The 15190-nt window shown below is 44.7% G+C and overlaps 1 protein-coding gene across 6 annotated transcripts in view; it reads left to right on the top strand.

Moving 5' to 3' along the window:
* LOC118397897 (rho-associated protein kinase 2-like) overlaps window positions 1-15190 on the top strand; it is a 73354-nt gene that overhangs the window by 47137 nt on the left and 11027 nt on the right. For all 6 annotated transcript variants that reach the window (XR_008071393.1, XR_008071395.1, XM_052471288.1 and 3 more), the window contains exons 14-25: window positions 544-635; window positions 772-1018; window positions 3157-3263; window positions 3640-3799; window positions 4187-4347; window positions 7616-7800; window positions 8003-8072; window positions 9577-9680; window positions 10775-10961; window positions 12812-12905; window positions 13079-13173; window positions 14120-14311. Coding sequence is in view for 4 of the 6 variants with exons in the window: in XM_052471288.1 (XP_052327248.1) it covers window positions 544-635; window positions 772-1018; window positions 3157-3263; window positions 3640-3799; window positions 4187-4347; window positions 7616-7800; window positions 8003-8072; window positions 9577-9680; window positions 10775-10961; window positions 12812-12905; window positions 13079-13173; window positions 14120-14311 (1694 nt within the window). In the remaining 2 variants the exon portion in view is untranslated. The remainder of the gene's footprint in view (window positions 1-543; window positions 636-771; window positions 1019-3156; window positions 3264-3639; window positions 3800-4186; window positions 4348-7615; window positions 7801-8002; window positions 8073-9576; window positions 9681-10774; window positions 10962-12811; window positions 12906-13078; window positions 13174-14119; window positions 14312-15190) is intronic.

The following is a 15190-nucleotide window of genomic DNA, read 5'->3' as shown; positions in this document are numbered from 1 at the left end:
TATCTAATTATCTCAACATTATGTCAATGAAACAGTTGCTGAATCCCAAATCGATCCCCGGCCCCTACTGCCCGGCCCCTACTGCCCGGCCCCTACTGCCCGGCCCCTACTGCCCGGCCCCTACTGCCCGGACCCTACTGCCCGGACCCTACTGCCCGGACCCTACTGCCCAGACCCTACTGCCCAGCCACTCCTTTACATCTGAGAGGATTGGCTAGGTGGAAGCAACACCGTGACATCATTCTCCACCCAGCCAATCAGAAGGCAATGTGAATCGATTTACCATAATACTTAGATCGGTCCAATCCTCTCAGATCTATAGTGCCTAGGGTGTAAGGGCTAGGGGGGTTGATTTGGAATTCAGCAATTAAGTTAGGATTTTGTCCCTAAATACACTCCAGTTACCTTTACAGGAAGAGTAGCGGCTGCCTCAGGGTTCCATAATAAATCCTCCTGGCCATCTATTATGTCACCTGTACACGTTCACACTCTCCTAAACACAGATACACTGATTGATCTGTCCACCTGATTGTCCTTGTCTAGTGAACAGCCTGCGGGACCAGCTGGACGAGCTGAAGAGGAGGAACCAGACCTCTCAGATGTCCAGTGACAAGAACATCCACCTGCAGAGACAGGTGAGGCAGAACAGTCCCTCTCTCTACCTACCTTCTCTGTCGCGCTCTCGCTCACTCCACACCAATTCTGCACTCCTGAATTGACTAATAAAGATAAAACCCCAACCACCCCACCACCACATCTCTTCCTTCTCAGCTGGATGAGGCGACAGCCGTGCTGGCAGAGGAGCAGGAGACGGCGGGGCGTCTGCGGAGGAGCCAGGTGGAGGCCCAGAAGCAGGCCCAGGCCCTGGAGCTCAGCCTCAGGGAGCTGATGGACAAGTGCACCCAGCTGGAGAACGCCAAGATGGGCCTGGAGCAGCAGCTGATGGGCCTTCAGGCCGACCTGGAGGCTGAGAAGAGGGACCGCTGTCTGGGGACAGAGATTATAGTTGACCTGCAGGGTGAGTTTGCACATTTGTAACCTTTCCATTGGTTCCATATTGACATGAGTGCCAGAGGGGTAGGGTTTGCACTTTAGGAACCATTTCATTAGTTATATTGTGCCAGGCAAGCTCAACCAAGCACAGCTAGGACCCAGGGCTGCCTGAGAGTACGTCACTCTTATAGAGACCCTGTGTTTTGGAAACTTTGGGACATTGGTCATTGCGTCCATTCAGTTCAGACGGGACAGTTTGGAACAGGCAAGTCATGTTGTTTTCTGTGATGTCTCATAGTTTTCCCTCTTTCAAAGTCTCCATTTGGGTGGAGTCAGGAGCAACAAGGAAAATAAACATTGACAGATGTTATTTTTACACATTAAAGAAGGGAATGAGTGAATACAGGTAGATGATGTAATATCTCCTAGTACTCTGTGTGAAGCCTTGACTGAACCCGTGTGTGTTCTCCTTAGCTTGATGCCCTCATAGATATCTCTATACTAATGTCTCTACCTCTATACTAATGTCTCTACCTCTATACTAATGTCTCTACCTCTATACTAATGTGTCTCTACCTCTATACTAATGTGTCTCTACCTCTATACTAATGTGTCTCTACCTCTATACTAATGTCTCTACCTCTGTACTAATGTCTCTACCTCTGTACTAATGTGTCTCTACCTCTGTACTAATGTCTCTACCTCTGTACTAATGTGGCTCTACCTCTATACTAATGTGGCTCTACCTCTACCAATGCCTTTATACTAATGCCTCTACCTCTATACTAATGTGTCTACCTCTACCAATGTCTCTACCTCTATACTAATGTCTCTACCTCTATACTAATGTCTCTACCTCTATACTAATGTGTCTCTACCTCTATACTAATGTGTCTCTACCTCTGTACTAATGTGTCTCTACCTCTGTACTAATGTCTCTACCTCTGTACTAATGTCTCTACCTCTGTACTAATGTCTCTACCTCTATACTAATGTGTCTCTACCTCTATACTAATGTGGCTCTACCTCTATACTAATGTGGCTCTACCTCTATACTAATGTGGCTCTACCTCTACCAATGCCTTTATACTAATGCCTCTACCTCTATACTAATGTGTCTACCTCTACCAATGTCTCTACCTCTATACTAATGTCTCTACCTCTATACTAATGTCTCTACCTCTATACTAATGTGTCTCTACCTCTATACTAATGTGTCTCTACCTCTATACTAATGTGTCTCTACCTCTATACTAATGTGTCTCTACCTCTATACTAATGTCTCTACCTCTGTACTAATGTCTCTACCTCTGTACTAATGTGTCTCTACCTCTGTACTAATGTCTCTACCTCTGTACTAATGTCTCTACCTCTGTACTAATGTCTCTACCTCTATACTAATGTGTCTCTACCTCTATACTAATGTGTCTCTACCTCTATACTAATGTGTCTCTACCTCTATACTAATGTGTCTCTACCTCTATACTAATGTGTCTCTACCTCTACACTAATGTGCTTCTACCTCTATACTAATGTGCTTCTACCTCTATACTAATGTCTCTACCTCTATACTAATGTCTCTACCTCTATACTAATGTGTCTCTACCTCTATACTAATGTGTCTCTACCTCTATACTAATGTGTCTCTACCTCTATACTAATGTCTCTACCTCTATACTAATGTGTCTACCTCTATACTAATGTGTCTCTACCTCTACACTAATGTGTCTCTACCTCTACACTAATGTGCTTCTACCTCTATACTAATGTGCTTCTACCTCTATACTAATGTGCCTCTACCTCTATACTAATGTGCCTCTACCTCTATACTAATGCCTTTATACTAATGCCTCTACCTCTATACTAATGCCTCTATACTAATGTGTCTACACTAATGCCTCTACCTCTACACTAATTCCTCTACACTAATGCCTCTACCTCTACACTAATTCCTCTACACTAATGCCTCTACCTCTATACTAATTCCTCTACACTAATGCCTCTACCTATATACTAATGTGTCTACCACTACCAATGTCTCTAGACTAATGTGTCTACCTCTATACTAATGTCTCTACCTCTATACTAATGTGTCTCTACTTCTTTTTCCCTTTCTGTTTTCCACACACTCTCTCATTCTCCATCTTATTTTCTCTCTGTCAGGACATATCCAGGGTCTGGAAGAGGAGGTGAAGCAGGTGAAGGGTTCTCTCTCTGGAACACAGACCGAGAAGAGGCAGCTTCAGCAGAGACTCACTGACATGGAGAAGGTAAGAGGCCTGGGTGGTGTTCATTAGACACCAAATGGAAGAAAATTGACATTTTTTTTATTTTTATGTGCCATGATGAACACAACCCTCCACCCCACTGGTAAGACTTAATGTAGATGGCACTCGGGCTCCATGGGAATTTCCCAATCCCAAATCGACCTCTAGCCCCTCCCCCTTTCTTGTGGAGATCTGAGAGGATTGGATAGGTGTGAGCAACGTGATAAAAATGTCCCTGTCAGAGAGGGAAAAATATCTTCTATTTCTTTAATCATCTCAAGTCCTCTCAGGTCTCTCTTTGTTCTGTGGATGTACACTGATTACAGCCACAAATAAACAAACACACAGCTGACCTTTGACCTCTGGTTGGGCCCATTAGGAGAAGAGCAACCAGGAGATTGACCTGACGTTCAAGCTCAAGTCGTTGCAACAGAGTTTTGACATAGAGGAGGCCGAGCACAAGGCCACCAAGACACGCCTTGCTGACAAGAACCAGGTCTATAAGTCCATTGAGGAGGCCAAGTCTGAGGCCCTGAAAGGTGAGAGGGAGGAAGAAAAAGGAGAGGTGATTGGGGGAAATGGGATACCTAGTCAGTTGTACAAAAGAATACCTTCAACTGAAATGTGCGAGGGGCTGCCTTAATCGACATCCGTGTCTTTCGGCGCCCGGGGAACAGTGGGTTAACTGCCTTGCTCAGGGGCAGAACGACATATTTTTACCTTGTCAGCTCGGGGATTCGATCCAGCAACCTGGGGTGGATAGAAATGGAGCATATTAGAGAAAAATGTATGTGGGGAAAAAAGAGGTCAAGAAACTACTGAGTCAATAATGACCGTTTGGATAAAGGTGTTGGCTAATGGACCACATTATACAATTGTCTATTATTCTAATAGTTATGGTAGCATTGTCTCCTTGTGTTTGTCAGGGATGGAGCGGACGCTGCAGGAGGAGCGGAGCTCCAAGCTGCAGTTGGAGTCCAGACTGCTGCAGCTGGAGAAGGAACACTCCATGCTGGACTGTGACTACAAGCAGGCCCAGCACAAAGTGGATGAGCTGAACACGCACAAGGACAAACTCGCCGAGGAGGTGTGTGTTTCTGTGTGTGTGCGTCTGTACATGCCCTGTGTGTGTGTGTACATACCTTGTGTTTGTGTGTGTCTGTACATGCCCTGTGTGTGTGTGTGTGTACATACCTTGTGTTTGTGTGTGTGTGTCTGTACATGCCCTGTGTGTGTGTGTCTGTACATGCCCTGTGTGTGTGTGTGTCTGTACATGCCCTGTGTGTGTGTGTGTGTGTCTGTACATGCCCTGTGTGTGTGTGTGTGTGTGTCTGTACATGCCCTGTGTGTGTGTGTGTGTGTGTGTGTGTGTGTGTGTGTGTACATGTGTGTGTGTGTGTGTGTGTGTGTGTGTGTGTGTGTGTGTGTGTGTGTGTGTGTGTGTGTGTGTGTGTGTGTGTGTGTGTGTGTGTGTGTGTGTGTGTCTGTACATGCCCTGTGTGTGTGTGTGTGTGTGTGTGTGTGTGTGTCTGTCTGTACATGCCCTGTGTGTGTGTGTGTGTGTGTGTGTGTGTGTGTGTGTGTGTGTGTGTGTCTGTACATGCCCTGTGTGTGTGTGTGTGTGTCTGTACATGCCCTGTGTGTGTGTGTGTGTCTGTACATGCCCTGTGTGTGTGTCTGTACATGCCCTGTGTGTGTGTCTGTACATGCCCTGTGTGTGTGTGTGTGTGTGTGTGTGTGTGTGTGTGTGTGTGTCTGTACATGCCCTGTGTGTGTGTGTGTGTGTGTGTGTGTCTGTACATGCCCTGTGTGTGTGTCTGTACATGCCCTGTGTGTGTGTCTGTACATGCCCTGTGTGTGTGTCTGTACATGCCCTGTGTGTGTGTCTGTACATGCCCTGTGTGTGTGTGTGTGTGTCTGTACATGCCCTGTGTGTGTGTGTGTGTGTCTGTACATGCCCTGTGTGTGTGTGTGTGTGTGTCTGTACATTCCCTGTGTCTGTACATTCCCTGTGTCTGTACATTCCCTGTGTGTGTGTGTCTGTACATGCCCTGTGTGTGTGTGTCTGTACATGCCCTGTGTGTGTGTGTGTCTGTACATGCCCTGTGTGTGTGTGTGTCTGTACATGCCCTGTGTGTGTGTGTGTGTCTGTACATGCCCTGTGTGTGTGTGTGTGTCTGTACATGCCCTGTGTGTGTGTGTGTCTGTACATGCCCTGTGTGTGTGTGTGTCTGTACATGCCCTGTGTGTGTGTGTGTCTGTACATGCCCTGTGTGTGTGTGTGTCTGTACATGCCCTGTGTGTGTGTGTGTCTGTACATGCCCTGTGTGTGTGTGTGTCTGTACATGCCCTGTGTGTGTGTGTGTGTCTGTACATGCCCTGTGTGTGTGTGTGTGTCTGTACATGCCCTGTGTGTGTGTGTGTCTGTACATGCCCTGTGTGTGTGTGTGTCTGTACATGCCCTGTGTGTGTGTGTGTCTGTACATGCCCTGTGTGTGTGTGTGTGTCTGTACATGCCCTGTGTGTGTGTGTGTCTGTACATGCCCTGTGTGTGTGTGTGTCTGTACATGCCCTGTGTGTGTGTGTGTGTGTGTGTGTGTGTGTGTGTGTGTGTGTGTGTGTGTGTGTGTGTGTGTGTGTGTGTGTGTGTGTGTGTGTGTGTGTGTGTGTGTGTGTGTGTGTGTGTGTGTGTGTGTGTGTGTGTGTGTCTGTACATGCCCTGTGTGTCTGTACATGCCCTGTGTATGTGTGTCTGTACATGCCCTGTGTGTGTGTGTCTGTACATTGTGTGTGTGTGTGTACATGCCCTGTGTGTCTGTACATGCCCTGTGTGTGTGTCTGTACATGCCCTGTGTGTGTGTCTGTACATGCCCTGTGTGTGTCTGTACATGCCCTGTGTGTGTGTGTGTGTGTGTGTGTGTGTGTCTGTACATGCCCTGTACATGTGTGTGTGTGTGTGTGTGTGTGTGTGTCTGTACATGCCCTGTGTGTCTGTACATGCCGTGTGTGTGTGTGTGTGTGTGTGTGTGTGTGTGTGTGTCTGTACATGTGTGTGTGTGTCTGTACATGCCCTGTGTGTGTGTGTCTGTACATGCCCTGTGTGTCTGTACATGCCCTGTGTGTGTGTGTCTGTACATTGTGTGTGTGTGTGTCTGTACATGCCCTGTGTGTGTGTCTGTACATGCCCTGTGTGTGTGTGTCTGTACATGCCCTGTGTGTGTCTGTACATGCCCTGTGTGTGTCTGTACATGCCCTGTGTGTGTCTGTACATGCCCTGTGTGTGTCTGTACATACCTTGTGTTTGTGTGTGTGTAAGGAGTTGAATGTGTGAGAGAGTGTGTAAAGAGTTGTGTTTCGTGAAGACTTCTCTCTGTTTCATCAGCTGCAAGCATAAAGGGAAAACCAACAGTGTTTAAATAGGGTTTTGGACCACTATGAGCCAGAACATCTTCAATGCACCTTGTCTAGAACTCTATTGGAGGAAGGCTCCATTCTTCCACAAGAAATTCCACCATTTGGTGTTTTGTTGTTGGTGGCGGAAAACGCTGTCTGTCGCCACTCCAGATTCCCCCATAAGTTTTTTTTTCTCCCACCTTTATTTAACCAGGTAGGCAAGTCGAGAACAAGTTCTCATTTACAATTGCGATCTGGCCATGATAAAGCAAAGCAGTTCGACACATACAACGACACAGAGTTAAACATGGAGTAAAACAACATACAGTCAATAATACAGTAGAAACAAGTTTATATACGATGTGAGCAAATGAGGTGAGATAAGGGAGGTAAAGGCAAAAAAAGCCCATGGTGGCAAAGTAAATACAATATAGCAAGTAAAACACTGGAATGGTAGATTTGCAGTGGAAGAATGTGCAAAGTAGAAATACAAATAATGGGGTGCAAAGGAGCAAAATAAATACAGTAGGGAAAGAGGTAGTTGCTTGGGCTAAATTATAGGTGGGCTATGTGTTCTATTGGGTTGAGATCATGGCATATGGTTTACATCGTTTTCGTGCTCATCAAAGCATTCCGTGACCACTCGTGCCCTATGGATGGGGGCATTGTCATCCTATGGGGACATAGCCATAGCAACCAAAATAATGGCCTGCCCGGCATTTTTATACATGACTCTAAGCATGATGGGATGTTAATTGCTTAATGAACTCCGGAACCTCACCTGTGTGGAAGCACCGGCTTTCAGTATACTTTGTATCCCTCATTTACTTATTTTGGTAGTTAGCTGTAAGTCTTGGTGCTGTCTTTACCCTGACTAACCTCACCATCTTGCTCTCTTTCGCTCTCTCTCTCTCCCTCTTTATTTTTCTCTCTCACCTCCCCCTCCCTCCTTCTACCTCTAGGTGAAGAACCTGAGCCTGGGCATGGAGCAGGAGGAGCAGAAGCGCAGGCTGAGCCAGAACGACCTGAAGGCCCAGACCCAGCAGGTGACCGCCCTGCGCTCCTCAGAGAAGCAGCTGAAGCAGGAGCTCAACTACCTGCTAGACATGAAGCAAAGCCTGGAGAAACAGAACCATGAGCTACGCAGGTAGAGGGGGATATACACACACACACGGGCAGCTGGCTTGGACATAAGTGTGTGAGAGAAAAGGATGTGATGACCAATGGATGTTAGATATCATGTCTGTCTTTCCCATGCCCTAAGTTGTGGGAGTTGTGTATGTCAGTTGTTTCAGATTGACATGTGATTTGACATGGTAGTGATTTACAGTGATTTTGCCCAATCACAGGGAGAGACAGGAGGCTGAAGGACAGCTGAAGGAGTTTAAGGACCAGCTGGAGGCAGAGCAGTATTTCACGGTACTGTTGATTTCCAATGTTTGGAAAGACTGGGTTGCAAAATTCTGGCAATTTTCCCAAAATTCCCAGATTTTCCAGAAATCCTGGTTGGTATACTCCTGGGTATTTTGGGAAAGTTAGTATTTCTTAGGGGTGAAAAATTATCTATTTTCTGTCTATTCATTCTGCTTACCAGTGTCGTGTTTTGTCCCAAATGGCACGCTATCCCCTATGTAGTGCACTACTTTTTATTTTCATTTTTTAATTTCACCTTTATTTAACCAGGTAGGCTAGTTGAGAACAAGTTCTCATTTGCAACTGCGACCTGGCCAAGATAAAGCGTAGCAATTCGACACATACAACAACACAGACTTACACATGGAATAAACAAAACATACAGTAGAACAAAAGAAAACAAAAAGTCTATATACAGTGAGTGCAAATGAGGTGAGTTAAGGAAATAAATTGGCCATGGTGGCGAAGTAATTACAATATAGCAATTAAAAACTGGAATGGTAGATCGGCAGAAGGTGAATGTGCAGGTAGAGCTACTGGGGTGCAAACGAGCAAAATAAATAAATACCAGTATGGGGATGAGGTAGGTAGATAGATGGGCTGTGTACAGATGGGCTATGTACAGCTGCAGTGATCTGTAAGCTGCTCTGACAGCTGGTGCTTAAAGCTAGTGAGTGAGATGTGAGTCTCCAGCTTCAGAGATTTTTGCAATTTGTTCCAGTCATTGGCAGCAGAGGACTGGAAGGAAAGACGACCAAAGGAGGAATTTGCTTTAGGGGTGACCAGTGAGATATACCTGCTGGAGCGCATGCTACGAGTGGGTGCTGCTATGGTGATCAGTGAGCTGAGATAAGGCGGGGCTTTACCTAGCAGAGACTTGAAGATAACCTGTAGCCAGTGGGTTTGGCGACGAGTATGAAGCGAGGGCCAACCAACGAGAGAGTGCAGGTCGCAATGGTGGGTAGTGTAGTGTATGGGGCTTTGGTGACAAAACGGATGGCACTGTGATAGACTGCATCCAGCTTGTTGAGTAGAGTGTTGGAGGCTATTTTATAGATGACATCACCGAAGTCGAGGATCGGTAGGATGGTCAGTTTTACGAGGGTATGTTTGGCAGCATGAGTGAAGGATGCTTTGTTGCGATATAGGAAGCCGATTCTAGATTTAATTTTGGATTGGAGATGCTTAATGTGAGTCTGGAAGGAGAGTTTACAGTCTAACCAGACACCCAGTTATTTGTAGTTGTCCACGTATTCTAAGTCAGTGCCGTCCAGAGTAGTGATGCTGGACGGGCGAGCAGGTGCGGGCAGTGATCGATTGAATAGCATGCATTTAGTTTTACTTGCGTTTAAGAACAGTTGGAGGCCACGGAAGGAGAGTTGTATGGCATTGAAGCTCAGATCCCAGATCCCTATGGACCCTGGTCAAAAAGTAGTGCACTACATATGAAATATGGTGTCATTTGGGACATCCCATAGTTGTTGTGTGTTGACTGTTTCCTCTGTACCAGACCCTGTACAAGACCCAGAACCGGGAGCTGAAGGAGGAGTGTGATGAGAGGAACAAGCTGTATAAAGACATTCAGCAGAGACTGGAGGAGTACCAGGAAGAAAGGTACTGGAACATTAGGATCCAACCAGAAACTGATCCTTGACAATAAGGTTGCAACATTCTGGTAACTTTTCCCCAAATTCCCATGTTTTCCAGAAATCTTACAGTAATCTTACAACCAGGATTTCTGGAAACTTTGGGGAAAGTTAACGGAATTTTGTAACCCTACCTGACACTATTTGTTCACAATACTGAGCCAAGCCAAACTGAGCCGAGCTGTACTGCACTGGCCTGGTTACGTATCTACTGTAGGTGCTGGACTGGACCATTTTGAAAGGAAAATATCATCTTGACCCTCTGAGCACCTCTAACAAACTGTTGAAGATTAGAGTCATGAGCACACACTTAGTCTCTCTAGGACTGTAGTCTGTCCCTGAAAGATTATCTGTAGCCTAATGTCAACATTCATTCCACCCTTATCACTCAGTCAATTGCGAGATGATAGCCTGACAATACTGCAGGTAATATGATCAGCGTGTTACCTAACCTCCAGTCTACAGGTGACGTGCCATCAATCACCATATCACCAACACAATAAGCTTTGAGCATTTGACAAAATGACGCAAGATTTTAGTTATGAGTTAACCGAGATTAAAACGCACTGTGAAGTCACACAGACAGACTTTTAACATGTAGACTCCTGTAGCAGCAAGGACTGTAGGTTAGTGTTTCATAGAAATGGCTATGGAGCTCATTGATTGGCCTGAACATAACGTTTACTGACTTTGAGAGATTAATATAGGCCTTGGTCGTGTGAATGCCCTGACAAACATGATGCTAATGTCATCTGTTCCTCTTTCCCATATTGTAGTCTAAAAAAATCCCACAAACACTGATTTTTCCTGGTATTACAGGATTTCCTTTCCGGGCTTCCAGTGACTGCTTTGACATACAGTACTGGACTAGATTAGGTTTCATTAACTTTATTTTCCCATACAGTAGTGTGATAATTTCCCCACATTCCTAATTTCCAGGGGTCTCTGGCGGCCATAACAGTACTGGGCACAGATTTGGTCTCATTAACATTTCCCAGGTTATAGTGTCCAATTCCCCAATGTTCCCACATTCCCTGATATTCCGGATCGTCTTTCCCTCAGGGATTCCCTGGCGGCCCAGCTGGAGGTGAGCCTGACCAAGGCGGACTCGGAGCAGCTGGCGCGCTCCATCGCCGAAGAGCAGTACTCTGACCTAGAGAAGGAGAAGATCATGAAGGAACTGGAGGTGAAGGATATGACGGCCAGACACAGGCAGGAGCTAGGAGACAAGGAGGCTACCATTGGCTCGGTGAGAGGGGGAGATGGAGAGAGGGAAGGAGTGGGAGAGAGGGAAGGAGTGGGAGAGTGGGAGGGAGAGGAGAAATGATGGCAGGAGCTAGTAGACAACAGGGAGGGAGGGGATAGAGAGAGACAGGGGGAGGAAGAGAGATTGACAGAGGGTGAGTGAGGAAGAGAGACTGACAGAGAGTGGAAGGAAGAGAGACTGACACAGAGAGGGGGGAGACTGACAGAGGGAGGAAGAGAGAGATACCGAGAGTGAAACTGAGACCTGAAATCAATCAATCAGTTAAGAATATTGTCAAAGAAGCTAGGTTTCACTGGCTAGGTTTCACTGGCTAGGTTTCTGAAGCTAGGTTTCACTAGCTAGGTTTCTGAAGCTAGTTTTCTGAAGCTAACTTTCACTAGCTAGGTTTCTGAAGCTAACTTTCACTAGCTAGGTTTCTGAAGCTAACTTTCACTAGCTAGGTTTCTGAAGCTAACTTTCACTAGCTAGGTTTCTGAAGCTAACTTTCACTAGCTAGGTTTCTGAAGCTAACTTTCACTAGCTAGGTTTCTGAAGCTAACTTTCACTAGCTAGGTTTCTGAAGCTAACTTTCATTAGCTAGGTTTCTGAAGCTAACTTTGCTTAGCTAGGTTTCTGAAGCTAGGTTTCACTAGCTCTAGGTTTCACTAGCTAGGTTTCTGAAGCTAGGTTTCTGAAGTTAGGTTTCACTAGCTAGGTTTCACTAGCTAGGTTTCTGAAGTTAGGTTTCACAAGCTAGGGGTTTCTGAAGCTAACTTTCACTAGCTAGGGGTTTCTGAAACTAGGCTTCCATCCAAAAGCCAACTGTTTTTCATGCAAATATTCTAAAATCGCATAAAAATGTTCATTTTCCTTCCAGAGATGTTTCCATCAAATTGACTTGTTATCGATAAAAAGCTGTGCTTGATGATGTAGTGCACATAAAAATAACTTCCATGTACCAAATAGAATTTAAATCTGTTTCCATCGCCTTTTCAATTCTACTGATGGTTTTGTCATAAAAGATTTTGCGTTATATAGCGAATGTGCCCGCTCTGGTCTTGGCACATGCAGCTCACAGATACAGTGCTGGTATAGCCTACATGATGAGACTATTATAGACAGAACAGCAAGATTATTTTTATTTGTCAAACAGCAGCCAAGCATCGATCATCATGTCACCAGAATCAGACCCTCAATATTTATTGGAAAGGAGCATCAAGCTTATCTCCTTGCACTTTCACCACCCTGTGAAGTTCATCATAACTTGCTTCATCTGTAGCCTAATAAACTGCAAGGTTTCCTGACGAGTCATAGTGGGAGGACCAGACACCACGTCATCGCGTTAGTTCACTTTGATATGTTGTTACATCAAAATTTGAACATAAAGGCTTTTCCACTGCCAATTCTCCTTCTGTGGCTCAGTTGGTAGAGCATGGCGCTTGTAACGCCAGGGTAGTGGGTTCGATTCCGGGACCACCCATACGTAGAATGTATGCACACATGACTGTAAGTCGCTTTGGATAAAAGCGTCAGCTAAATGGCATATATTATTATTATTATTATTATTATTATTATTATTATATTATTATTATTATTATTATTATTATTATTATTATTATTATTATTATATTCATTCTCACATTACTTATTTTACAGACACAAAAAGATCCCAATTTGTCTTGCGTATTTTGATTTTGCTGACATTTGGAAAGTTTACTGGAAAATGTGCTTTTTCCATCAGGCTTGTTGTGACATTTTTTTTTTAATGTACTGTACTCGCATGAAAAGACCACACACACACACAGTACTTCGAGTGTCTGTAACGCCGATCTGTCCTCTGCTGTCTCCTACAGCTGGAGGAGTCCAACCGCACCCTGACAGTGGACGTGGCCAACCTGGCCAATGAGAAGGAGGAGCTCAATAACCAACTGAAGGAGATGCAGCAACGTGAGTCACCCCTCTCATTGTCTAGACCCCTTGTGCTCTGAGCCCCGGTTCACAGTGGCCAGAATGTAACAGAGATGTTATGAGAATGTTTAGTATTGGTTTGGTGATGCTGTTTGTTGTCCAAAACATTCCAGGGGTGTTGTGAGAATGTTTGGTATTGGTTTGGTCCACAGAGCTGCAGAAGGCGAGAGAGGAGGAGAGACAGATGAACTGTGTGAAGATGTCCTTTGAGAAGCAGCTGCAGACGGAGAGAACGCTCAAGATTCAGGTGACAGACTGGGCGGATGAGACTGGGCGGATGAGACTGGACAGATGTGTGTCACGTGTGAACTAGCTGGCTAGTGAGCGCTAGCAGCCATCTTGCGGTGACATCACCTGCCCTGAGACCTGTAGTAGCGTCACCCTAACCCTACTAAGACGATGTCTGTGTCTGAAGTCTATCTTGTCTACTACTTACTAAAACGACATCTTTACATTTTAGTCATTTAGCAGACGATCTTATCCAGAGTGCGTTACAGTAGTAAGTTAAATACTGTGTACTAATAGTACTACATACTATTTAGAATGTACTGTTTAGTGAAAACAGATGAGGTACACAACAAATATCAACATACTAGGCTCATCCATACTGAGAATGCACGATTACATTGGCGGGAATCAATAGTTCATTTGGGTACAGCTCGTCATATCTGATTATCAGCTGTTCTTCCTCAATAGTGTGCAGTGAATTCTACTAGATGGAAATGAGTATATGACATCCTGGCATTTAAAGCATTGTCTTTCCCAAAATGTCACTTTCTATAAAATTGTATATTTTCACATACCCCAAATGCTTACTATTTAGACAGCAAGTATAGGTATTTGAACACTGCCCATGTTATTGGTAGGGTAATGGTTAGCATAAAACGCTAGCACCTGGAATACAAATTATGGGTTTGTTCATGTCCTGGGTTCAGCAGGACAGCGACAGAACTCCAATGTTACATAGTATGCATCTATTTGTTGATTTAATATATAGGGTCAGATGCCTAGTCCCGGACTAAAAGGCATACTCAATAGAGAATCTCCATTACATGTGTGTTTTGTTCCAGGACTAGGCTGAATCGTGTGTCAGAGAAACCAGCCTATAACGTGTTTTTCATTGAGAATATATATTGCAGTGTGCTGTCCATTACCATAATATATTGTGGACTGTATATGTACATACCCACCAGGCGATCAACAAGCTGGCCGAGATCATGAACCGCAGGGAGACGTTGCGAACGGGTCACAACCGCGACGACACGCTGGACGTGCGCAGGAAGGAGAAGGAGAACAGGAAGCTGCAGCTGGAGCTGAGGTCAGAGAAGGAGAAACTCAACTCTACCATCATCAAGTACCAGAAAGAGATCAACGACATGCAGGCGGTCAGTTTAAAACACAACCTTATACTAACCATCACACAACCACTTTAACATGCAGTCAGTCAGTAGAACCAAACCACATCCTTATACTAACCATCACACAACCACTTTAACAGGCAGTCAGTCAGTACAACCTAACCACAGCCTTATACTAGCCATCACACAACCACAACCGTATACTAACCAAAGCACAACCTTATACTAACCATAACCCAACCACTAACAGGCAGTCAGTCCGTACAACCAAAACACAACCACAACCTTATACCAACCATCACACATCCTCTTTAACAGGCAGTCAGTCAGTCCAACCTAGTGCTGAGCGATTTAACCAACGTTTCGTAATTTGACCAATGTTTTTTTTATTTGTTTTGTGAGTTCAATGCAGCATTTGTCGAAAGAGAATTCAAGTCAAGAACTTTATGGGGGACGCTGAGCTGAAGGCAATTGTAGTTTTCAGTAAGCCAAATATTCAATCTACGTGGCAATTAACTACAATGAACATAATCTGCCTATTTTTTCCGTCTCGGACAAGAGACAAATGTCCAAAATAAATCTGATGGGTGAACTTTGAACTTAAGCTTGTCGCCTGCCTTCCCGCCTTTGGGACAACGACTCCCATTGTTAAGGTGGAAACATGAGCATCTAGTCATTATATACAGATCAATTCAATTCAAGGGCTTTATTGGCATGGGAAACATGTGTTAACATTGCCAAAGCAAGTGAGGTAGATAATATATAAAGTGAATATATAAAGTGAAATTAACAGTAAACATTACACATATAGAAGTTTCAAAACAATAAAGACATTACAAATGTCATATTTTATGTATGTATGTATGTATGTATGTATGTATGTATGTATGTATGTATATGTGTATG

The sequence above is a fragment of the Oncorhynchus keta genome, chromosome 19, assembly GCF_023373465.1.
Source record: "Oncorhynchus keta strain PuntledgeMale-10-30-2019 chromosome 19, Oket_V2, whole genome shotgun sequence".
Classification (NCBI taxonomy): domain Eukaryota; kingdom Metazoa; phylum Chordata; class Actinopteri; order Salmoniformes; family Salmonidae; genus Oncorhynchus; species Oncorhynchus keta.
This window is presented reverse-complemented; position numbering and strand designations above follow the sequence as displayed.